This window comes from Babylonia areolata, chromosome 16, assembly GCF_041734735.1.
Source record: "Babylonia areolata isolate BAREFJ2019XMU chromosome 16, ASM4173473v1, whole genome shotgun sequence".
Taxonomy (NCBI): domain Eukaryota; kingdom Metazoa; phylum Mollusca; class Gastropoda; order Neogastropoda; family Buccinidae; genus Babylonia; species Babylonia areolata.
This window is the reverse complement of record NC_134891.1, coordinates 5,007,393-5,031,166: the sequence shown is the minus strand read 5'-3', so window position 1 is coordinate 5,031,166 and position 23,774 is coordinate 5,007,393. Positions and strand designations below refer to the sequence as shown.

General features: G+C 39.6%; 1 protein-coding gene and 8 non-coding genes across 9 annotated transcripts; all 9 read right to left on the bottom strand.

Annotated features, from left to right (window-relative positions):
* Positions 1 to 2,723: 2,723 nt before the first annotated feature.
* On the bottom strand, positions 2,724 to 19,394 carry LOC143291085 (large ribosomal subunit protein eL19-like). Its single transcript, XM_076600697.1, has 5 exons — positions 19,344 to 19,394; positions 15,893 to 15,999; positions 15,080 to 15,323; positions 10,849 to 10,959; positions 2,724 to 2,896 (listed from the first exon to the last, which is right to left on the bottom strand). Exons 1-5 carry the CDS (start codon positions 19,346 to 19,348, stop codon positions 2,770 to 2,772), a joined length of 594 nt encoding a protein of 197 aa, XP_076456812.1. The 5' UTR covers positions 19,349 to 19,394; the 3' UTR covers positions 2,724 to 2,769.
* LOC143291345 (small nucleolar RNA U54) lies at positions 3,760 to 3,827 on the bottom strand. Its single transcript, XR_013056517.1, has one exon. It is a non-coding gene; the product is annotated as a small nucleolar RNA U54 (small nucleolar RNA).
* LOC143291344 (small nucleolar RNA U54) lies at positions 4,791 to 4,858 on the bottom strand. Its single transcript, XR_013056516.1, has one exon. It is a non-coding gene; the product is annotated as a small nucleolar RNA U54 (small nucleolar RNA).
* LOC143291343 (small nucleolar RNA U54) lies at positions 5,842 to 5,909 on the bottom strand. The gene has a single exon (XR_013056515.1). It is a non-coding gene; the product is annotated as a small nucleolar RNA U54 (small nucleolar RNA).
* Positions 6,879 to 6,946, bottom strand: LOC143291339 (small nucleolar RNA U54). Its single transcript, XR_013056511.1, has one exon. It is a non-coding gene; the product is annotated as a small nucleolar RNA U54 (small nucleolar RNA).
* Positions 7,921 to 7,988, bottom strand: LOC143291342 (small nucleolar RNA U54). Its single transcript, XR_013056514.1, has one exon. It is a non-coding gene; the product is annotated as a small nucleolar RNA U54 (small nucleolar RNA).
* LOC143291338 (small nucleolar RNA U54) lies at positions 8,924 to 8,990 on the bottom strand. Its single transcript, XR_013056510.1, has one exon. It is a non-coding gene; the product is annotated as a small nucleolar RNA U54 (small nucleolar RNA).
* On the bottom strand, positions 9,610 to 9,676 carry LOC143291340 (small nucleolar RNA U54). Its single transcript, XR_013056512.1, has one exon. It is a non-coding gene; the product is annotated as a small nucleolar RNA U54 (small nucleolar RNA).
* On the bottom strand, positions 10,293 to 10,359 carry LOC143291346 (small nucleolar RNA U54). Its single transcript, XR_013056518.1, has one exon. It is a non-coding gene; the product is annotated as a small nucleolar RNA U54 (small nucleolar RNA).
* Positions 19,395 to 23,774: the final 4,380 nt, after the last annotated feature.

The following is a 23,774-nucleotide window of genomic DNA, read 5'->3' as shown; positions in this document are numbered from 1 at the left end:
GATTCACAATCATTCGATTTATTCGTTCGCTCATTCACTTTTAAAGTTTTTCCGACATTTTTTTGTCTGGAAAAAAAAAGTAACTAAAATTTTAATCATTCATGTGACAGGGGCACACAGGTCTCATATTGTACTGAGATTATTCTTTTACTGTCATTAGTCTATTATTCACGTTGTTGGCTATTCAGAATTTTACTTTAATTCATAGTGCTTTCCCTGCTGTGATCATAATAGTGATATGCATGTTAAATATTGTTTGTTTATGTGACCTAGTGGGGAAGTGTGATTGAATTATTTCTTCACATTATGCTTGTAGTATATTTTTTAATCGGTTTGTTTTACACGATGTGTATGTAATGTTTTATTTTACTCAAGTAGGTGAATTTTATTATGTGTACAATGTGTAGTTCAAGATTTTACTCTTTTTGTTTATCTCTATTTATTCTCTGTCCTTTCTAGCTTTTACTTTTTGGAAGATTAATTTGTGGAAAGCGTGCGTATGTGTGTGTGTGTGCATGTGTGATATACCTTCTTTTTTTTTGCAGTGAATGAAATGTGGGTGGTTAATCATTTTCTCATTTCCATCATTATACCTTTGATATGTTACATGTTTGTTTTTTACCGTAAAGCGCAGTGGGCCTGCTCTTGAAGCAGGGGACCTCGCTGTATAAACCTCCACATTATCATCATCATCATCATTATTCATATCATAGTTTTTTTATTCTTTCTTTTTTTTCCTTTTTCTTTTTTTACAGTTTAAGATTGAAATGTCTTTATGCGATTCTATCATGAAATGGGTCCAGGAAAATGACCATATTCACCCGTCACGCACAAAAACAAGATTACGAACTTAGACCTGAAAGTTAACAAGCTTGTGTGGTTTCCCTGATTTCGGTGTGGTTCATTACATTTGCATTCAGAACATGTCTTTGTTGTACAAAATTGTATTTTCCAGAAACCCTGTCGTCTTTCTTCTTTCACTTTTGAGATAACTGCTGGTCCTTTTTTTTTAATAATACTTTAGTCTGAACAGCTGCGTGGCCTACATGTACTGCATCAAAATTCACTGAAACCTGCACAAGCCAGGATTTTCAAAGATGTGAAAACCATTGCCCAAGTGTCATTACGGTCCCCACAAAAAAAAAGTGAAGTTGTCTTGGCTGCTCAACAGTTACAAAGAACTACCCACCCTACTCTGGCCTCTACTGAAGTTGTCTTGTAGTGCGAGTGTGTGTGTGCATGCGTCTGAGTGGATGTATGTGTGCGCGCAAGCGTGTTTGGCATTTTAGTTGAGTGTGTGTGTGTGATAAAAAGAAATACAAACACAAATATTGTTCATACCTGCAATTTGTAGTTTTCTCTTGGTGTACAGATACACATATGTGTTGGTTTTTTATGTGCAGAGGTATGTTATTATTCACTATTATATATGTGTTGTTTCATGTACGGCACTCTAAGCCCATCACACTGGGTGTTTGCGCCATGCAAGTACTATGATTATTGTTAACTCTACTTGTCAAAACCTCTCTGCAACTCAAGGCCTGACTAAGCGCGTTGGGTTACGCTGCTGGTCAGGCATCTGCTTGGCAGATCATGAGATGTGGTGTAGCGTATATGGATTTGTCCAAACGCAGTGACGCCTCCTGGAGCTACTGAAACTGAAACTCTCTGCAAGCACTCATGGGTTCCTACTTCTACACCACCTCCCCATGCTTGCCAACTGACTTAGAGAGGGTGGGTGGGGGTGGAGGTTAAGCACCCTGAGCCCTTAAAGAGAAAGGGCACAACGCACGATGCAAACGTACATCATTGTTATCACTATCATTCACCCACTTCAGAAATTCTCCAGCCACTGAAAACCTAGGGGTTAAACATATTCGCTCACTTAACTCTCTCCATACGAATGGCGAAAGAGACGACGTTAACAGCGTTTCACCCCAGTTTCCATCAACAAAATATTGCAAGCGGGTGGCTCTTATACTGAAGAGGTGAATGTTGACAAAGAATACCACAATTCTGATGAGGGAAGCTAAAGGTTGGGTCATTAAGACACCCACTGGACATCCGAGGGGTCTGTGCAGATGAGAAGAGAGGACTGGCCGTACTGAGTGAGTTAATATTTGGGGAGGCATTTTGTGGGGTTTTTTTTACAGATTCAGTGGCCAAATGGTTAGATGCACTGGATGCTTGCCGGAGTTTCTAGTTCTCTGTTCCAGCACACCTGGTGGTGGGTCAGGGATGGAGACTTTTGTGATTTCCCAGGTAAATATATGTGTAGACCTGCTAGTGCCTGGATCCCCTTCATATGTATATGCATGTTGTAGATCAAATGCTCATGTTACAGATCCTGTAATCTAGAACTAGAGTAAGGTGAGTTATGGAAGCATGACCATACCCAGCATGCACACCCTCGAAAACAGAGTATGGCTGGGTAAAAAAAACAAAAACAATCAATCATACATATAATACAAGTGAACATGGGAGTTGAAGTCCACTAACGCGAAGAGGAAAAAAAAATACTGAAATATTTTGAAGACCTTCTACCTCACACTGCACATTCATAACTTCACAGCTCGACCCTTTCACTTGCTTATATAAAAAAAAAAAAAAAAAAAAGGCCCTCTCTCAAACAAAAATATTTCATCTCCCTCTTTCTCATAAAAGAAAAAAAAAAGAGAAAAAAAAAATCCTCACACACAAAAACAAGTCTCAAAACACCAAAGTCACAAAGAAGGCATTTATTCCATCAACAACTGTTGACAAGACTGTTTATTTCTTGGGGGATTCATCTTCTTTGGCAAAAGACTTGAGCATCTCTTGCTTCTTGAGGGCCAGTCTTTCCTCTCGTCTCCTACGAGCCTCCTTCACCTTGGTACGGCGGGCCTCGGCCTGGTCACTGTAACAAAGTTTTCATCGTTCTTCAAACTTCACTCTTCAGGTTCACTTTGTTGCTGCTCTCGTTTTGACATTGTGGCTCATTTTGCGTCTCCCTTGTATATATCTGTGTACTGTAAATTCTATATATCTACAATACTTTGTTTACCTCACTCAGCATCAGACCCACATTCATAATGCCATTTCAACAAGTCACTCCCTAGAGTAGGAGGGAAAAAAATAAATAAATAAATAAATAATTTTTTTTTTTAAATATATATATATCTATATATCTATATATCTATATATATATATATATATACACACATACATACTGGGCTTCAGTCAAAACTAAACCCTTGATGTGAGGTGGTTTTTGACAATGTGACAACAATATTTACTACAAGTGAGTCTGATAGTAGTTCCCGACTAAGACCATCAGAACACAGAGGAGGCAACTGCTGTCTTGACTATCTGGGCCAGAACTCAATTATAGTGGAGACTGTCATCATGCCTAAGTTACACCCCCACTCTCTAAGCCAAGAGGGCTTGAAGACAGCGCTGGGATGGTCCCCAAAGGCCAACTGGTCCCCAAAGCTGCAGCACCAGACAGACCCAGTACAAAGTGCAATCTTGCCTCCTTGTTTGAGTGTGGCAGCCCATGAAAGTTTAGATGAGGTTCTGAGTCCACTATGGACTGGGCCAAAGTGCAAGCTTTACATATACTTGACGCATTGATTAGAAACATGGAACAGTACAACCAAAAAAAAATTTATTTTTTTTAATTTTTTTTTTTTCAACACAAAAAAGTAAACTCTTACAAGTCAACCCCACGCTTTTTGCATGCTAAAAGACTGTCATTAACTGCACTGTTAGGCAAACTTGCACAGGCTCAGAATAGCGTATAACATGCAAACATGTTGTTTCTTGATGATGTTTTGTCATCATTGCCTGCTACTTTTCATATCATGTGAGAAAAGGGAGAGGGCAATAATCTGCCTAATAGACAAGTAAGACAGACAGGCTGTCCAAGTGGTTGACAGTAAGAATACAGATGAACAAGATTACCAGATGTAATGATATCAACCAAATATACTACATCAGTATATTTTGACCAAAACAATGTATTCAGAACTAGTGACTGGAGCTGGAGTTTTAGAACTGACACTACCTCCTCCACTGTCTCATTCTTTACCCCAACACCCCCATCCTATTTCCAAACTCTTGTCAAGCACTTCTTCAATCACAGGAAGATTTGCTTGGGAGTCCTGCTTTTGGGGTCACAATTTCTTAACACCATTTCAACAAGTCACTCCCTGGAGCAAGAGGAAGAGAAAAAAATAAAATAAAACACACCAATATATACATATATCAGTCAATACTTAACTCCAAAATGTGTAACAGTTTTTGACAGTGTGACTACGATGTCTACAACAAGTAAGTGTGATAGGTGTGCCCACCTATGACTATCGAACAGCAGAGGAGGCAACTGCTGTCCCAACTATCTGGGCCAGAACTCAATTATAGTGCCATGTGGAGACTCTCATCATGCCGAAGTTACACCCCCACTCTCTAAGCCAAGAGGGCTTGAAGACAGCGTTGGGATGGTCCCCAAAGGCCAACTAGTCCCCAAAGCTGCAGCACAAGACAGACCCAGTACAAAGTGCAATTTTGCATCCTTGTTTGAGTGTGGCAGCCCATGAAAGTTAAGATGAGGTTCTCAGTCCACTAAGGACTGGGCCAAAGTGCCAGCTTTACATACACTTAACACGATGATTAAACACGGAACAGTACAACAAAAAAGATTTGATTTTTTTTTTTTAACCATTCGCAAAAAAGTGAACCCTTACAAGTAATCCCCATGCTTTTTGCATGCTAAAAGACTGTGTCATTAACTGCACTGTTATGCAAACTTGCACAGGCTCAGAATAGCGTATAACATGCAAACATGTTGTTTCTTGATGATGTTTTGTCATCATTGCCTGCTACTTTTCATATCATGTGAGAAAAGGGAGAGGGCAATAATCTGCCTAATAGACAAGTAAGACAGACAGGGCTGTCCAAGTGGTTGACAGAGTAAGAAGACAGATGAACAAGATTACCAGATGTAATGATATCAACCAAATATACTAAATAAGTATATTTTGACCAAAACAATGTATTCAGAACTAGTGACTGGAGCTGGAGTTTTAGAACTGACACTACCTCCTCCACTGTCTCATTCTTTACCCCAACACCCCCATCCTATTTCCAAACTCTTGTCAGGCACTTCTTCAATCACAGGAAGATTTTTGCTTGGGAGTCCTGCTTTTGGGGTCACAATTTCTTAACACCATTTCAACAAGTCACTCCCTGGAGCAAGAAGAGAAAAAAATAAAATAGAATAAAACAACCAATATATACATATATCAGTCAATACTTAACTCCAAAATGTGTAACAGTTTTTGACAGTGTGACTACAATGTCTACTACAAGTAAGTGTGATAGTGTGCCCACCTATGACTATCGAACAGCAGAGGAGGCAACTGCTGTCCCAACTATCTGGGCCAGAACTCAATTATAGTGCCATGTGGAGACTCTCATCATGCTGAAGTTACACCTCCACTCTCTAAGCCAAGAGGGCTTGAAGACAGCGTTGGGATGGTCCCCAAAGGCCAACTGGTCCCCAAAGCTGCAGCACCAGACAGACCCAGTACAAAGTGCAATCTTGCCTCCTTGTTTGAGTGTGGCAGCCCATGAAAGTTTAGATGAGGTTCTGAGTCCACTATGGACTGGGCCAAAGTGCAAGCTTTACATATACTTGACGCATTGATTAAAAACATGGAACAGTACAACCAACAAAAAAAAAAATATATATATATATTTTTTTCTTTTTTAAACACACAAAAAGTAAACTCTTACAAGTCAACCCCATGCTTTTTGCATGCTAAAAGACTGTGTCATTAACTGCACTGTTATGCAAACTTGCACAGGCTCAGAATAGCGTATAACATGCAAACATGTTGTTTCTTGATGATGTTTTGTCATCATTGCCTGCTACTTTTCATATCATGTGAGAAAAGGGAGAGGGCAATAATCTGCCTAATAGACAAGTAAGACAGACAGGGCTGTCCAAGTGGTTGACAGAATAAGAAGACAGATGAACAAAGATTACCAGATGTAATGATATCAACCAAATATACTACATAAGTATATTTTGACCAAAACAATGTATTCAGAACTAGTGACTGGAGCTGGAGTTTTAGAACTGACACTACCTCCTCCACTGTCTCATTCTTTACCCCAACACCCCCCTCCTATTTCCAAACTTTTGTCAGGCACTTCTTCAATCACAGGAAGATTTCTGCTTGGGTGTCCTGCTTTTGGGGTCACAATTTCATAACACCATTTCAACAAGTCACTCCCTTGAGCAAGAGGAGAAAAAAACGTAAAAATAAAAAAACCACCACCAATATATACATATATCAGTGAATACTCAACTCTAAATGTGTAACCATTTTTGACAGTGTGACTACAATGTCTACTACAAGTAAGTGTGATAGGTGTGCCCACCTATGACTATCGAACAGCAGAGGCAACTGCTGTCCTGACTATCTGGACCAGCACTCAATTATAGTGGAGAACTGTCATCATGCCTAAGTTACACGCCCACTCTCTAAGCCAAGAGGGTTTGAAGACAGCGCTGGGACAGTCCCCAAAGGCCAACTGGTCCCCAAAGCTGCAGCACAAGACAGACCCAGTACAAAGTGCAATCTTGCCTCCTTGTTTGAGTGTGGCAGCCCATGAAAGTTTAGATGAGGTTCTGAGTCCACTATGGACTGGGCCAAAGTGCAAGCTTTGCATATACTTGACGCATTGATTAAAAACATGGAACAGTACAACCAAAAAATTTATTAATTTTTTTTTTTAATAAAACACACAAAAAAGTAAACTCTTACAAGTCAGCCCCATGCTTTTTGCATGCTAAAAGACTGTGTCGTTAACTGCTTTGTTATGCAAACTTGTGCAGGCTCAGAATAGCGTATAACATACAAACATGTTGTTTCTTGTTGATGTTTTGTCATCATTGCCTGCTACTTTTCTTATGTGAGAAAAGGGAGAGGGCAATAATCTGCCTAATAGACAAGTAAGACAGACAGGGCTGTCCAAGTGGTTGACAGAATAAGAAGACAGATGAACAAAGATTACCAGATGTAATGATATCAACCAAATATACTACATAAGTATATTTTGACCAAAACAATGTATTCAGAACTAGTGACTGGAGCTGGAGTTTTAGAACTGACACTACCTCCTCCACTGTCTCATTCTTTACCCCAACACCCCCCTCCTATTTCCAAACTCTTGTCAAGCACTTCTTCAATCACAGGAAGATTTTTGCTTGGGAGTCCTGCTTTTGGGGTCACAATTTCTTAACACCATTTCAACAAGTCACTCCCTGGAGCAAGAGGAAGAGAAAAAAAATAAAATAAAATAAAACAACCAATAAATACATATATCAGTCAATACTTAACTCCAAAATGTGTAACAGTTTTTGACAGTGTGACTACAATGTCTACTACAAGTAAGTGTGATAGGTGTGCCCACCTATGACTATCGAACAGCAGAGGAGGCAACTGCTGTCCCAACTATCTGGGCCAGAACTCAATTATAGTGCCATGTGGAGACTCTCATCATGCCGAAGTTACACCCCCACTCTCTAAGCCAAGAGGGCTTGAAGACAGCGTTGGGATGGTCCCCAAAGGCCAACTGGTCCCCAAAGCTGCAGCACAAGACAGACCCAGTACAAAGTGCAATTTTGCATCCTTGTTTGAGTGTGGCAGCCCATGAAAGTTGAGATGAGGTTCTCAGTCCACTATGGACTGGGCCAAAGTGCCAGCTTTACATACACTTAACACGATGATTAAACACGGAACAGTACAACAACAAAAAAGATTTGATTTTTTTTTTTTAACCATTCGCAAAAAAGTGAACCCTTACAAGTAATCCCCATGCTTTTTGCATGCTAAAAGACTGTGTCATTAACTGCACTGTTATGCAAACTTGCACAGGCTCAGAATAGCGTATAACATGCAAACATGTTGTTTCTTGATGATGTTTTGTCATCATTGCCTGCTACTTTTCATATCATGTGAGAAAAGGGAGAGGGCAATAATCTGCCTAATAGACAAGTAAGACAGACAGGGCTGTCCAAGTGGTTGACAGAGTAAGAATACAGATGAACAAGATTACCAGATGTAATGATATCAACCAAATATACTACATAAGTATATTTTGACCAAAACAATGTATTCAGAACTAGTGACTGGAGCTGGAGTTTTAGAACTGACACTACCTCCTCCACTGTCTCATTCTTTACCCCAACACCCCCCTCCTATTTCCAAACTCTTGTCAGGCACTTCTTCAATCACAGGAAGATTTTTGCTTGGGAACCCTGCTTTTGGGGTCACAATTTCATTACGCCATTTCAACAAGTCACACCTTTGAGCAAAAGGAGAGGTTAAAAAAAAAAAAATTAAAAAAAAAAGCATCAATATATACATATATCAGTCAATACTCAACTCTAGATGTGTAACAGGTTTTTGACAGTGTGACTACAATGTTTACTACAAGCGAGTGTGATAGTTGTGCCCGACGACTATCAAACAGCCGAGGAAGCAACTGCTGTCCTATCTGGGCCAGAACTCAGTTATAGTGGAGACTGTCATATTCCCCACTCTCCAAGCCAAGAGAGCTTGAAGACAGCATTGGGATGGTCCCCAAAGGCCAACTGGTCCCCAAAGCTGCGGCACCAGACAGAGCCAATACAAAGCGCAATCTTGCCTTCCTGTCTGAGAGTGGCAGCCCATGAAAGCTTAGCTGAGATTCTCAGTCTACTACAGACTGGACCAAAGCGTGAGCTTTGCATACACTTGAAGAGTTGATTAAACATCGAACAGTAAAAAATAAATAAATAAAAAAGTCAACTCTTACAACAAGTAATCAACAATCCTCATGCTTTTTGCATGCCAAAAGACTGGATCATTTACTGCATTGTTATGCAAACTTGTACAGGCTCAGAATAGCGTATAACAAACAAACATGTTGTTTCTTGATGATGTTTGTCCTCACTGCCTGACAATGGTACTTTTCATATCATGTGAAAAAAGTAGGACAATAAACTGCCAAATACACCAGAGAGACAGACAGGACTGCCCTAGAGGTTGAGAAAATAAGACTACAGACAGCAGGATAAAGATTACCAGTTGTAATAACATTAATCAAACGTATAAGCATATTTTGACCAAAACAATGTATTCAGAACATGTAACTGCCTGTTGTGGGAAATAAAAGATGATAAATAATGTTGGGGGTCAAACAGTGAAATGAATGGCAAACCCCTATCCATGGAGCTGGAGTTTTGGAACTGACACCATATCCTCTTCTGTCTTTCATAGTTCAATCCCCACACACACTCCCCTCCCATTTCCAAAATTGTCTGAAGCATTTCTTAAATCACAGGAAGATTTTGCTTGGGAGTCCTACTTTTCGGGTCACAATTTTTAGTCTTGCATCATTTGTACATCCCCATTTTCATACTCTTTTTTTTTTCTTTTCTTTTTTTAATCAGCACCTCAGCAATTAAAATGTCCCCAAGATATTATTTCTTCTTCTACAAATCAGAGAAAAGCCATTATAAGAAATTCTTCATGCAGTCTGAATGCAATAAACAGTGTATACTTCACAGCAGACATGTACAGGCTCAGAATAGCGTATAACACACAAACATGGTATTTCTTGTCAGTGTCTGTCATCATTGCCTGGCGATGTCGCACTGTCTAATCTTTTAATGCAATGTGAGGAGGGAAGACAGAATTGCTTTGCACGCATGACTGAATCATAAGAGTTAACCCAAATATTGAGAAAATGACAAAAAAGCAGTTTAGAGTTTGCAGCCAGATGAAATACAAACCAAACACTGACACACATGCTGTAAAGAACTGTGCACTTGCAACAGCAGTGTAGAATCAACCTCCAACATGGAGACTGCAAATCTAAATACAGGCAATATCTCATTTCTTCCATTCACCTCCAATATGGAGACTGCTAATCTCAATACAGGCAATATCTCATTTCTTCCACCACCACTGCATCACAAAAATGGCACATACTGTAAATCTGATTTCCATCCATTCAAACCCACATCAATAACTGAATAAGTTTCTGACAGTCTGGAATCCTTACTTTCCTTGCCTACCCCAGAGGAAATTATGGATTTAACATCTTTATCTGTAGGTCCATATCAGTCAAAACAACAGGTCTCTAGGGCCATATCAGTCAAAATAATAGACCTGTTGATCGAAATTGGTGAAAATAACAGGCCTGTTTATTCAAGCAGTTTGAATGCAGAAAACAGTGTGTGCTTCACAGCAGACGTGTACAGGCTCAGAATAGCGTATAACACACAAACATGATATTTCTTGTCCGTGTCTGTCATCACTGCCTGGTGATGTCACACTGTCTAATCTTTTTAATACAGTGTGAGAGGAGAAGGTAGAACTGCTCTGCACGCACAACTGAATATAAAAAAGTAAACCCAAATACTGAGAAAATGATTAAGAAGCAGCTGTTCACAGCCTGATGACGTATCAACCAAATGCTGCAAGAAGCAATTTACTGGTAACAGCAGTGCAAAATTTAACCTTCAACAAAGAACCAAACATGGTCATGTTTCTTGTTAAACATTTGTCTTCAACGCCTTGTACAACCAAACAGGAGGAAGATGGCAGAATGGTTAAGATGCTTATCTGCCAATAGTGTTCATGAGGATTTGGGTTCGAATCCCAGTTTCATAGACTGTACTGGCAAATAAGCCTCTAAACACATCCTGCATGCTACTAAAAATAACACAGAAGAACAGGGCAGCAGAAAAAACACACACACACACACACACACACACACACACAAAAAGACAGACTGATGGAGGTAGTTTACCTGAGGAGCTTGGTTCTGGCCTTCTCTGCCTTCCTCTTGTGGATGAACTCCATCAGAATACGCTTGTTCTTGAAGCCGTTACCCTTGCTCTTCAGGTACAGCTCATGGTACCTGCCAGCATTTCACAATGCATTGTTGACACTTCAAACTTTTTTCTTTTTCTTTTTTTTAATTATTATTACTCTTTGTCACAATAGATTTCTCTGTGTGAAATCTGGGCTGCTATCCCATGCCCAGGAAGAGTGTGTGGCTACAGTGAAGGTGCCATCCTTTTCTCTTCTTTTTACTTTCTGCAAGTGTATTTAGTTTCCTAACAAAGTGGATTTATTCACTAAATCTTGCCAGGGGCAACCCCTTTATTGCACTGGGTTCTGATACGTGTGCTAAGCGCATTCAATACACAGGCCCTCAGTTTATCATGTCATTCACATAACAACAAAGTGTTTCAGTGATTCCATTTATTTTCATTAAGTCACCAATGCTGTCGGTGATGGGGCACATTCTGTCACTAGGCCCCTGTAGTGTAACTGTGTGTTGTACAGATCCCAAAACCATTCCCTGACCTGAGCACTCTCCCTCAATGTTCCCACCCATGTCCCCCTTCAAAATAAACCAAATGACTTGACTGACTAAATCACTAATGAAAAACATAATAAAACTAAATACATCAATGACAAAAGAAGAAAGGAACATGGTAATAATAAATGAATAATCTGAATTAGAAGAAAAGACAAAAATAAAAACCAACTGAATTTTTTCTTCCCAAGTTATGTCTTCATGTTTTAGCTAATAACAGTAATATGAATAAAGAAAAACAAAAAACCCCCGTAATACACACATGATCAGACCTGTATTACAATAAAACTGCAATTTGTACAATATTAGCATGTCGAAGCCAAATAACCAGGAAAGTGGTGACAAACACAACAGATTCCAACGATGCAGGCTTCATGTTTCTGTTGCATTCTTTCGACCATTGACTCAATCAGTGGAGAAACTGGAGATACCGAATGCACACAGCTCTTCTCTCTCCAGTCTGTCTCTTGGTGAAGAGAAATAATTAACGGTCATCTGCCAGATTTGTGTGTGAGCGCTTGTTGTATGAACATGCAGTATGTTAGTATGTGTACATGTGAATATCCAAACATATGCCCATACATGATCACAGCACATCATTTCAGATGAACCACAAGCGTGGTTAAAACAGGAAAACTTACAAATCTATTTACATTTTCAGTGAAAGCGCATATATGGTGTTCTTTGTTTCAAAGTGGTAACATTAAATGATGAATTAGAATTTCCAGTATCATGAAATGACATCAGGAAAAATATCATATAAAGGAAAACAGCAGCATTAAGTAGCCAACAAGCACAGCTGCCAAGTCCCATTCAAAATCACACGCATTTGCCCAAGTTCATACAACCACTGCATCAGACATGGCTGAGCAACTGGATTCAAAACACTGTCCATTTGTTCAAACTTTAGTCAATACTAAGTTTCTGGTTCAATCAGTAATTCTTCCCTTTCTGATTTTTTTGTTGGTTTTTTTTTTGTGTGTGTGTGTGTAGAAGCCAAATAACCAGGAAAGTGGTGACAAACACAACAGATTCCAACGATGCAGGCTTCATGTTTCTGTTGCATTCTTTCGACCATTGACTCCATCAGTGGAGAAACTGGAGATACCGAATGCACACAGCTCTTCTCTCTCCAGTCTGTCTCTTGATGAAGAGAAATAATTAACGGTCATCTGCCAGATTTGTGTGTGAGCGCTTGTTGTATGAACATGCAGTATGTTAGTATGTGTGCATGTGAATATCCAAACATATGCCCATACATGATCACAGCACATCATTTCAGATGAACCACAAGCGTGGTTAAAACAGGAAAACTTACAAATCTATTTACATTTTCAGTGAAAGCGCATATATGGTGTTCTTTGTTTCAAAGTGGTAACATTAAATGATGAATTAGAATTTCCAGTATCATGAAATGACATCAGGAAAAATATCATATAAAGGAAAACAGCAGCATTAAGTAGCCAACAAGCACAGCTGCCAAGTCCCATTCAAAATCACACACATTTGCCCAAGTTCATACAACCACTGCATCAGACATGGCTGAGCAACTGGATTCAAAACACTGTCCATTTGTTCAAACTTTAGTCAATACTAAGTTTCTGGTTCAATCAGTAATTCTTCCCTTTCTGATTTTTTTGTTGTTTTTGTGTGTGTGTGTGTGTGTGTGTAGAAGCCAAATAACCAGGAAAGTGGTGACAAACACAACAGATTCCAACGATGCAGACTCCATGTTTCTTTTGCATTCTTTCGACCATTGACTCCATTTGTGGAGAAACTGGAGATACCGAATGCGCATAACTCTTCGTCTCTTGGAAAAGATTATAGAATGTTTGTCGTTTTTAAATAAATTATCACTATCTTCAAGAATCTCTGTGCATGCTGATCTCTTGTGTGTGTTGCACACTGGTCTCACGAGTATGTATGTATGTGTGCCTGTGCATAAGCATGTATATGTTCAGTTTGTATGAGTGTATATGGGTTCCCATGCATGTATTTTGTTGGTGTGTGTGTGTGTGTGTCACTGTGTGCGTGCATGCATGTGTGTGCACATGTGCATGAGCTTTAGTGTGTGCAAACTGTGGCTGAACTGCTAGAAACCAGCTTCTATGAGATCAAACCCCAATGAATTTCCAATTCCAAAATTCAAATAATGCAAAATTTCTTCTGTTTCTTTTTTTCTTCTTACTGTGTGTAGAAGCCAAATAACCAGGAAAATGCTGACAGAGACAACAGTTCCCAACGATGCAGGCTCCATGTTTTATGTTGCATTCTTTCGACCATTGACTCCATCAGTGGAGAAACTGGAGATACCTGATGCACAAAACTCCTCTCATAAAAAAAAAGTTGGGTTTTTTTCATAATAATAATCAATTTCCAACTATCTTCAAGAATCCATGTGGTGCACAAATGCCAGGCTCATGAATGTATGTATACATGTATCTGAACATGTACATGTTCAGTTTCTGTGGTGTATATGGGTTCCCGTGTGTGTGTGATTATGAGGTATGTAAGCACGTGTGTGTGTGTGTGTGTGTGTGTGTGTGTGTGTGTGTGTGTGTGCGCGCGCGCACATTCGCTTGTGTGTAAACTGTGGCTGAAATGCTGGAACCAGTTTCTATCAGATCAAACCCTTTAAGTTTCTGATAAAAAAAAAAACCCAAACACATGATGCTTTTCTTTTCCTTAGTGTATGTTGAAGCCAAATAACCAGGAAAGTGGTGACAAACACAACAGTTTCCAACGATGCAGGCTTCATGATTCTCTTGCATTCTTTCGACCATTGACTCCATCAGTGGAGAAACTGGAGATACCGAATGCACACAGCTCCGTCTCTTGGTGAAAGATTGAGACCAGTAAAAGAGGAATAGTTTATGACTATCTGCCTGAAACTGTGTGGGGGTGGGGGTGGGGGGGTGGGGGGGATGCACAAGCAAGTATGTCTGAACATGCACTGTGCATGCTGACAACATACAAGTTGTGAAAGAGCTGTCTGCAGAGCTGTGTAGTTCACAGAACTCAGAGAGCTGATTATACTATTATATTGGTTGTTCTCATTCCCCAAACCCAAAGGTTTAATTTTTTCAAGACATTTCTTTTTATTGTTTCCTGTTCCGTTTTCTGTGAAAGTATTGTACTACAATAACTACTTCCATTTTGTTTCTCCCATGCATATTTCTGATATACCTTGAGCTTATAATTACTTTTTTTTCTTGCTCCATTTTGAGTGAAAGCAGGTCCAGGTGTTAGTTTATCCTTTATTGTTTACTGACTGTAGATTTGTTTTACTTGCTCCATTTTGAGTGAAAGCAGGTCCAGGTGTTAGTTTATCCTTTATTGTTTACTGACTGTAGATTTGGTTATTTTCCTTTTACCACTGTTAATCAGGAAAATTATCTTTTATCCTTTTTTTTTTTTGCCTGGAGGTACAATTTACAAAATGGTAGTTTTTGAAGTACTGCCTGGGATAAAAAGAATATATGATAAAAGTAAAATCATAAGAATACATGATACTGGTAAAATTAATTTCATAATTAACATCGTTATATAAAAAAACAAATTAACAATCAACCAAATTTCAAGAAAAAGTAAACTTTAAGTGAATCACTCCCAGAAATCCTGTCCCATCCCTCCTCCCTTCCCCATCCACACTCACAAGTGCTTGTCGATCTTCTTGGCTTCACGGTACTTGCGCAGCAAGTTCCTAAGCACACGCATGCGGCGGATCCACATGATTTTCACAGGCATACGAGCGTTGGCAGTTCCCTTGCGCTTGCCATGGCCCATGTGTCGGCCCTTGCGACGTGCCTCAGCGTTCTTGCGAACACGGGCACGCGAGTGCACCTTGACTGGCTTGCGGATGATCAGACCATCCTTGATGAGCTTGCGGATGTTCTGCCCTGAAACAGAAAGTAAATTTTTGTGTGTAACTCTCTCCCGTGACTTTACTGATTTCATACATCTTTAACTGTTATCATTTCAACTTAATCTTACTATACTGTGCCCATCCTAATGTCTTAATGTAATGAGCTTTGAGCTTTCTGGTTGTTACAGAAAAACGCAAAATAGATAAAATCTAATATTACTATCAAAACCACCAGTGAATATGCCAAACCTGATACCCTTATTTATAGTTTATTTCGTGATTTGTTATTAATAATATATTCATTTACCATCCCAATGTATGTATTTTCCAGAAAAGTATAAAATATTTTACTATATGCTTGATCTAGAAAATATCTGTTGTTCAAAAGTAAATACTAAATAGTAATAGTAAATACTAGCTATAATACTAATAGTGCACGGACTTCCTTGTCATTTACAAGTAGAACGATACAGTCCACTTACCACTCAGCTTGTCAGGTATTCAATAACTTATTTTATAATGAATACCAGTTAATTACATTAACAAAATTATCATAAATTAATATCAGTATATTCATTACATTAACAAAATAATCATACTTACGGGAGTTTGCATTTGCGATCTCATTGGTTTCATTAGGATCCAGCCAAACCTTGTTTTTGCCGCATTTAAGCACGGCTGCGGACAGCCGCTTTTGTAGCCGCAGGGTACTGTAAAACAAAAGAAAAAAGATTTGAGTATTTAAATTATTGTTTTCATTATTTCACTGACATCTGAAGGTAAAAAAAAAAAAACAAACACTGACTGAAACTGTTTTATCATCAAAAGGTTTCCACTGCTTTTTTTTTTTTTTGTAGTTTTCCCTTTTGTAAATTGACCCATCAAAGATGATCTTTTGTTGTAGCATGACCCACTCTAAACTCAACTTTGTGTCAACTCAGTCTGCATTTTCTGTTAACACACCCAAAACATACTAAGGTTACGTTTCATAATTCTGTGAAACATAACACAAAAAGAAACTAATTTCCTGTGTCTTTTCAATTTTTTATCAAATGGTGAAAGAAATAACTGAATAGGGTACTGTGAAAAATGGTTTGATTACAAACTGAAGAATGGTGTCTAATAACTTGCTCAAACCAAACAGTACAAACTGAGACAAAAGTTTACAACATTTCAAACTTTTCCTTTGTATACTGTCCAAATGGATACCTTCGCTTTGTTGATATTTGTAAGTTACATCAAATAAAAGCAATTACTTTTCAAGCCTTTTTTTCAGGAGAGGAGGGAAAGAACTTAAATACAAAAAGAACAAGTCCCTGAATCTAAATGACAGATTCTGAAAAAAAATTAAAAAACAAAAAAATTGTAATAACCAGAACATGCCATAATTTTGTCTAACTAGCACATTTCTTCCCCTCCACTCCTCTAGAGCCTGAGGTGTGACTGGCGGAGTGAAAGTCCATGCCTTGCTGCGAGCACTACTCATTCCGTTTTGCTGGGAAAATTGGGGATATTGTCAATTGTTGGATGGTTACATAAAATCTATTGGAGTTTCTTGTTCATATTTGTTTGGTTCATTGTTTCTTTACCAAAGATTAGACTCAACCAAATCTCTATGCCTGGGCTCAAGATCCCAAGAATTTCATACAAAATTTAAAATTATCATCCACGAAATGTTTCACAATCAGGAATCAATGATTCAGACAGAAACTAACCCAAGGACATTTACCATTTTATATTTCATAATTTGTGTTTTCACCTGTCTTCTTTCTTTTCTAATCAATCACTTACAGTACTTACACACTGTAAACCAATCCAAACAGCCATCAACTGACTGCATGTAGCATGCCCATGATTACTTGTCTTTAGTTGCTGAAGGGTAGTCAAAATAAGGCAACAGCAGCTTCCTGATAGCCGAGAGCAGTTTTTGTGGTCAGTTATGTCCTTTGACTCTAGTCTGAGACACTTTTAAAAATTAATTGAACACAAATCAAATGTGACTTGTGATCAAAGTGGGTGAAGGGGCAGAGACTGGTACCTGCCAGTCTGTAGAAAATGCAAGAGAAAAAATACTGAAATTGGTAAATTTGCTTGATTTTGTTTCCGATAGACCTCCAATTGATTGTGGAATGTTCCTTGCACTAGTAGTAATAGTAGTGAAGGGACTGGTAGGTTGTCTGCGTACACCTCACAGCCTTTTTTTTTTTTATGTCCCTTCAATATCGGTCTCCTTTTCCCTATTTGTACGATACACATATGCTATTTCGCTGTCTCATTTATTCATTTAATTTATTCATCAAAGTAAAAAAAACTAATTTGGTTTTCATATGAAGTAGATGGTTAACACATTAGTATTCCGTGCCAAATTTAGTTTCAGTTGGTAGTGCATTCTATATTCGTGCAAATCTGTTAGGCTACTACTAATACTAGTAATTGCTTAAGAATTTTTCCTTAGGTTGGTATTCCAGAGCTTCTTACAAATTTTCATCACAGAGTTTCTTGTACTCTCGTAATCTGACATTCTGAAAATATTTACATTAACATCATTAAAGCAAATCAACATTTTGTAGGTTTTGATTAAGTCTCCTCTGACTTAATTTTTTATCATGAATGCAGATTTATGTATGCATGTCTTTGTTGGTAGTTCACAGCTGTAGATTGTCTCTCTCTGTGAGTGTGTGTTTGTGTGTGTGTGTGTGTGCCGTGGAAGCTGCGATACGTAGACTAGAAATGAGTGTGTGGAGGAGGGGGTAGAGGAGGTGCAAGGTAATGTGTGTGTGTGTGTGTGTGTGTGTTGGAGCTCATGTACGTTTATATGTATTTGACTGTGCTTTCATATGTGCTTGTACAAGTAAGTGTTCATCTCTGTGAGTGTGTGTTTGTGTTTGTGTGTGTGTGTGTGTGCCGTGGAAGCTGCGATACTTAGACTAGAAATAAGTGTGTGGAGGAGGGGGGTAGAGGAGGTGCACGGTAATGCGTGTGTGTGTGTGTGTGTTGGAGCTCATGTACGTTTATATGTATTTGACTGTGCTTTCATATATGTGAAACTGCATGTCTGGTGCATTTCTGTTATGCATGTGTGGGTGTATGTGTGAATGTGTGTCTTCATTTTTTACATTTATTTGCTTATTTATCACCATTGTTGTCTTATTTATTTATTTATTTATTTTTTATTATTATCATTTTATTAGTATTACTAATATTATTACTACTACCTTTTTCTATATTATAATTATTATTTATTTATTTATTTATTTATGCAAGCTTATCTATTATTTATTCCCCCGTTTTTTTTTTGTTTGTTTTTTTTTTTTTTTTTTTTTTTTTTTTTTTTTTTTTTTGTTTTGTTTTGTTTTGTGTGTGTGGTTGTGTGTGTGTGTTTTTTGTTTTTTTTTTTTTTTTGTTTTTTTTTCCCAAGGCCTGACTAAGCGCGTTGGGTTACGCTGCTGGTCAGGCATCTGCTTGGCAGATGTGGTGTAGCGTATATGGTTTTGTCCGAACGCAGTGACGCCTCCTTGAGCTACTGAAAACTGAAAAAACTGTAGATTGTCTCTTGAGGTATGGGTGCCATACAATACTAGCATATTCTAAGTGTGATCTAACCAATGCTTTATGTTTAAGAAAAACATATTTCTGTAAACTGGTAAGCGTTCTCGAAATTACTCCTATCATCTGCTTGGCTTTCTCAAATTCAACGAGGGGCCTATTCTGTTCCGTGTCCGATAATATAACATTCTGCATAATTTTACGCCCAATTAATGGAATTTCACTACCATTTTTTTTTTTTTTTTTTTTTTTTTTTAATAAACAACAGCCAAAGATCTCGCCTTCTTTGAGTTGGATTTCATCCAAGCGATGCAATCGTCATGTCGGCCACACCACGAGTGCCATGTGACCGACGGGTTTTTTACTAATTTAAAATGCCAACGATTTCCAGTTAAGTAAAAAGCTTATGATTCATTGAATTAACAAAAATGGAGACATGTCAGGTTACGTTTAGTGGTCTGGTTGCCTTCTGAAAGAAGAAATAGGGATTTTCTTCACACGAACTCACCTCATGCTGCTCTCGCACACGTTATCGCAGGAGGAAAGGAAGTAGAATGATCGCAGTGCGACTGCCGCAAATGTAGCTTGAAATCTGATTGGTCAAGAACATTTTCTTTTTCTGTGTGATAACTCTTTGCTTTGAAATTTCTCCTTTTTCCATCTAACTTATCTAATTTATCGTTAATATTTTTACGATGAGCAAAAAAATTGGCGAAGGAACATTTTCATTCAGATTTTTTTTTTTTGGGGGGGGGGGAAAGAGGGAGGAGGGTCTTTTCACCACACATTATACAAATCTCTCCCTCTCTCTCTCTGATAACTGAACACGCACAAACACGCGCACACACGCACGCACACACGCACGCACGCGCGCGCGCACACACACACACACACACACACACACACACACCCGGCACACCGTGACACCCGGCCGGCACACAGCCGGGCTGAGTGACACACACACCACCGGTGTGACACACGGCACACACACACACACACACACACTGACTCGGACACACTGCACTGACACACTGCACGGCACACGGTGCATGTCGGACTGAATAAGTGTACCGGCTGGTTGTGGCGTCTGCCGTGCCACCAGTGTGTGTGTCGGCAATGCCACCGTGTCAGTACGGTACTGCTGGGATGGAAAACTGAAAAAAACACCATCAACTTATTTATTCAAGAATCACTCATTCTTGTTGAACTGACAAGACGATGGAGAGTTTCGCGGCTATCTTGGATCTTGCGCATGCGCATCTAACTTTTAATCCGCGAAATTCGAGCAATGCCAGTTTCAGTTTCAGTAGCTCAAGGAGGCGTCACTGCGTTCAGACAAATCCATATACGCTACACCACATCTTCCAAGCAGATGCCTTACCAGCAGCGTAACCCAACGCGCTTAGTCAGGCCTTGAGAGGAAAAAAAGGTGAATAAATAATAAATACAAAAACAATTGCTACTACTACTAATGATATGTATAAGGCGCAAAAACTTGATGAAGTCAACTATACTAAGCGTACATAAATAAAATAAAATAAATTTAAGTAGTAGTAATAATAATAATAAATGAATAAATAAATAAATAAATAAAAAAGACAACAATGATGATAAATAAGCAAATAAATGTAAAACGTGGAGACACACATACACACACATACACATAACAGATATGCACCAAACATGCAGTTTCACAGATATGCCAAAGCACAGTCAAATACACATAAACGTACATGAGCCCCCCCCCCCCCCCCCCCCCCCCCCCCCACACACACACACACATTACCCTGCACCTCCCCCCTCCTCCACACACTCATTTCTAGGCTACGTATCGCAGCTTCCACGCCACACACACACACACACACACACACACACACACACACAGATGAACACTTACTTGTACAAGCACACACACATACGCCCATATCCCCCACCCCCAACCCCACACACATATATACAAAGATATATATCAGTATATTGCACACCCGCACGTTCCAATATTCGTTGCTCCCACAGTGTAGGCATGCATACACACATACCTCATCCCCTACCCCCCTCCCCCCGCACCCACTCCCCCCCCCCCCCCCCCCCCCCCCCACACCCACACACACACACATACGCACGTGCACAGAACTCTCCTGACACTTGTGTACACTTACACCCTCGCGCATGCAAAACGCACTCAAACACACAGACCCACACATACACACAAACACACACATACACACGCACAGAGGCTACCACTGATTGGCCGCAAGAGGGATGGGAAAAGATCTCTGATGCCAAGAACGTGGCGTCTAGTGTGTTGCTCAGTCTATTGTATTTGGAAAAGCCCACAGAGACTCTTCCGTTTTGAAGAAATTTGCGCAATGTTGGTTTGGAAATGATGCCGATATTTGTTTGATTTGCAAAGCATCGTGCTCTACCTTTCATCAGTGCTAGACTTACGGCCGCTCCCTCTCTCTGCTTTTATTTCTTTGAGGTGATCGATGGTGTGATGGCCTTGTACCTGTTCTTTTTGATATTCTTTGACTTTTCTGAGGATTTCCGATTTTCCTAGACTGATGTAGGCCGCTCGTTGTTGTTGCGTTACCAGCAAGTCTGTCAGATCGCTCATTTCCCTTAACACCTGCATGTTCCGGGCAGTATGACCGTGATGTAAGTTTTTTAATCTGAAAGTTGCGCATTGCCACTCTGGGCTTCCCATTCCATTTTCAATTTTCTGTATGAGGTTCATTGAGTCGGTTAGAATCATGGCATGTTGGTTTCCGGGCATATGGATAGACGATAGCCACCGGAGGGCATGTGTCACAGCTTCAACTGCCATCGTTAGGCTGGAGGTTGTGACTTTGTAGGCAGCATTCTCTTCCCTAATTGTTTTTCCATTTTGTTTCGCAGTGAATCCCCAACCGGATTGGTCTTTGGTGACTGAGTCATCTGTGTATATGATGATGTCTTCTTCTTTACTGTTTTCTTCTATGAGTAGCTTCACTTCCGCATCAGTTTTGCACTCTGACCATTCCCGACAATGTCTTCCTAGAGTGGGTGAAATGGCTGTGTTGAATAGACGGTTGAGGTTTTCGGGGTTTTTCTACCACTCTTTTGTTTCTTTCAGGTCTTGCAGTCGGCATACTAGCTGGATTGTGTCTTCTGCTTGCCCCATCCATGATCTTCCTCGTCCTAGACGGCTGCCTTTTGGTTCTTTGACTGCGTCATGCAGTGGCTTTTGAGGGTTATATTATTATTATCAGTTATTTAGTTAGTTTTTTTGTTTTTTTTGTGTGTTTGTTGTTGTTGTTGTTGTTTGGGTTTTCTTTGGTTTTTTGTTGTTGTTTTTTGCAGTTGACTTCATCAAGTTTTTGCGCCTTATACATATTATTATTATTATTAGTAGTTTTTTTTAATGTATTTATCTTTTTTTTTCTCAAGGCCTGGCTAAGCGCGTTGGGTTACGCTGCTGGTCAGGCATCTGCTTGGCAGATGTGGTGTAGCGTATATGGATTTGTCCGAACGCAGCTTGAGCTACTGAGACTGAAACTGCTTCACTACATAGAGACACAACTTGTGACTGCTTCGTCTTGGACAAACTCTCGGAGAACACAGCGGTGTCAGAAAGATGACCGGGTAGACTTCCCCTTTGTCGTGAAACCACAAGCAAGCATTTGGGATGGTGCACTTGCAATAATCGAACTAGTTAGTTTAAATACACAGGTATACATCAGTTAACCGTTTTCCCCCCAGGGAGGAGTTTAAATACACAGGTATACATCAGTTAACCGTTTTCCCCCCAGGGAGGAGATTTTTTGTCCGATTTCTAAGTCAACAAATATGCAGACCTGCAAGTCACTTGTAAAAGGTGGACACATCTTTCCAGTTCTTGTTCATAAACATCCAAATCCTTCGTACTGTTCTTCAGAAAAGGCTGTTCAGATTTCCTGTACTTCGCTGCATGGAAATCAGTTCAAGCTTCTTTGATCAGCTGAGGCGATGAGCGAGACGGGTTGTAAAGTGCATGATCCATTGCTTCAGCCATGATTTTGTCCTGTGACGTGTTGGGGCCGTCATCATTTTCATCAAACCTCGTAGGTGTCATCTTCTGTGGCCGCAGACTTGGCGGTTCCTAAACTCCACAGGGCTTGGCGCTTTGGCATTTTCTTCTCTTTTTTTTTGTTTTTGTTGTTGTTTTCAAAACAGTTGACGCGTTGTCATTTCCAAAACTGGACAAGGTTTGGTCATACGAGCTCAGTGTTTCTCGAGCATGTCAGTGAGACGACGAGCAGACAAGTTGTCAAGAAGAGAGCAAGAAGTGAGCAACCCCGTAGTAAACCTCAGCGTCAAACTCCTGTCAGTGTATGGACGCGGATGAAATTCATAGCTGCAATCTTATTACTGACTTTCTTAGGAAAACGACATTCTCTCTTACTGCTGTGTGCGTCTAAATCAGTGTGTTTGTGATGTATAGTCGCAGCCGGTACTCTTATTCCGATAAACATTACACCCGTTTCATATACCGGCAGTGAATGCATGAATGTTAATAGCTCATTTAGTACTGATTCTCCGTCCGCTCTCTGTCTGTCTGTCTCTCTCTCTCTCACACACAGACACAGACACACGGTGGTGATGTGGACTGCGGCTGCCAGTGGTGGAGTAGCAGAATTAAAATAATTTTTCAAGAAGTTGAGTCAACAGCAACGGGATGTGACGGGTTTTCACGTGACAGTCAATGCCGCACCGCCTTCCATTTAGGACATGTGTTTTCTTTAACTTGTTACTGTTATTTTAAATTAGGACTTACATGGGCACTGGTTAATCGATTTTGTTTGTTTGGTTGGTTTGTTTTGAACAATCGGATAGAAGATGGTGGTTGGGAGGTGGATAACTGGGGTCTATAAAGGTTTATTTGGCGTCCAGTTCAGTTCAAAGAGTGCGTTGCTTCGGA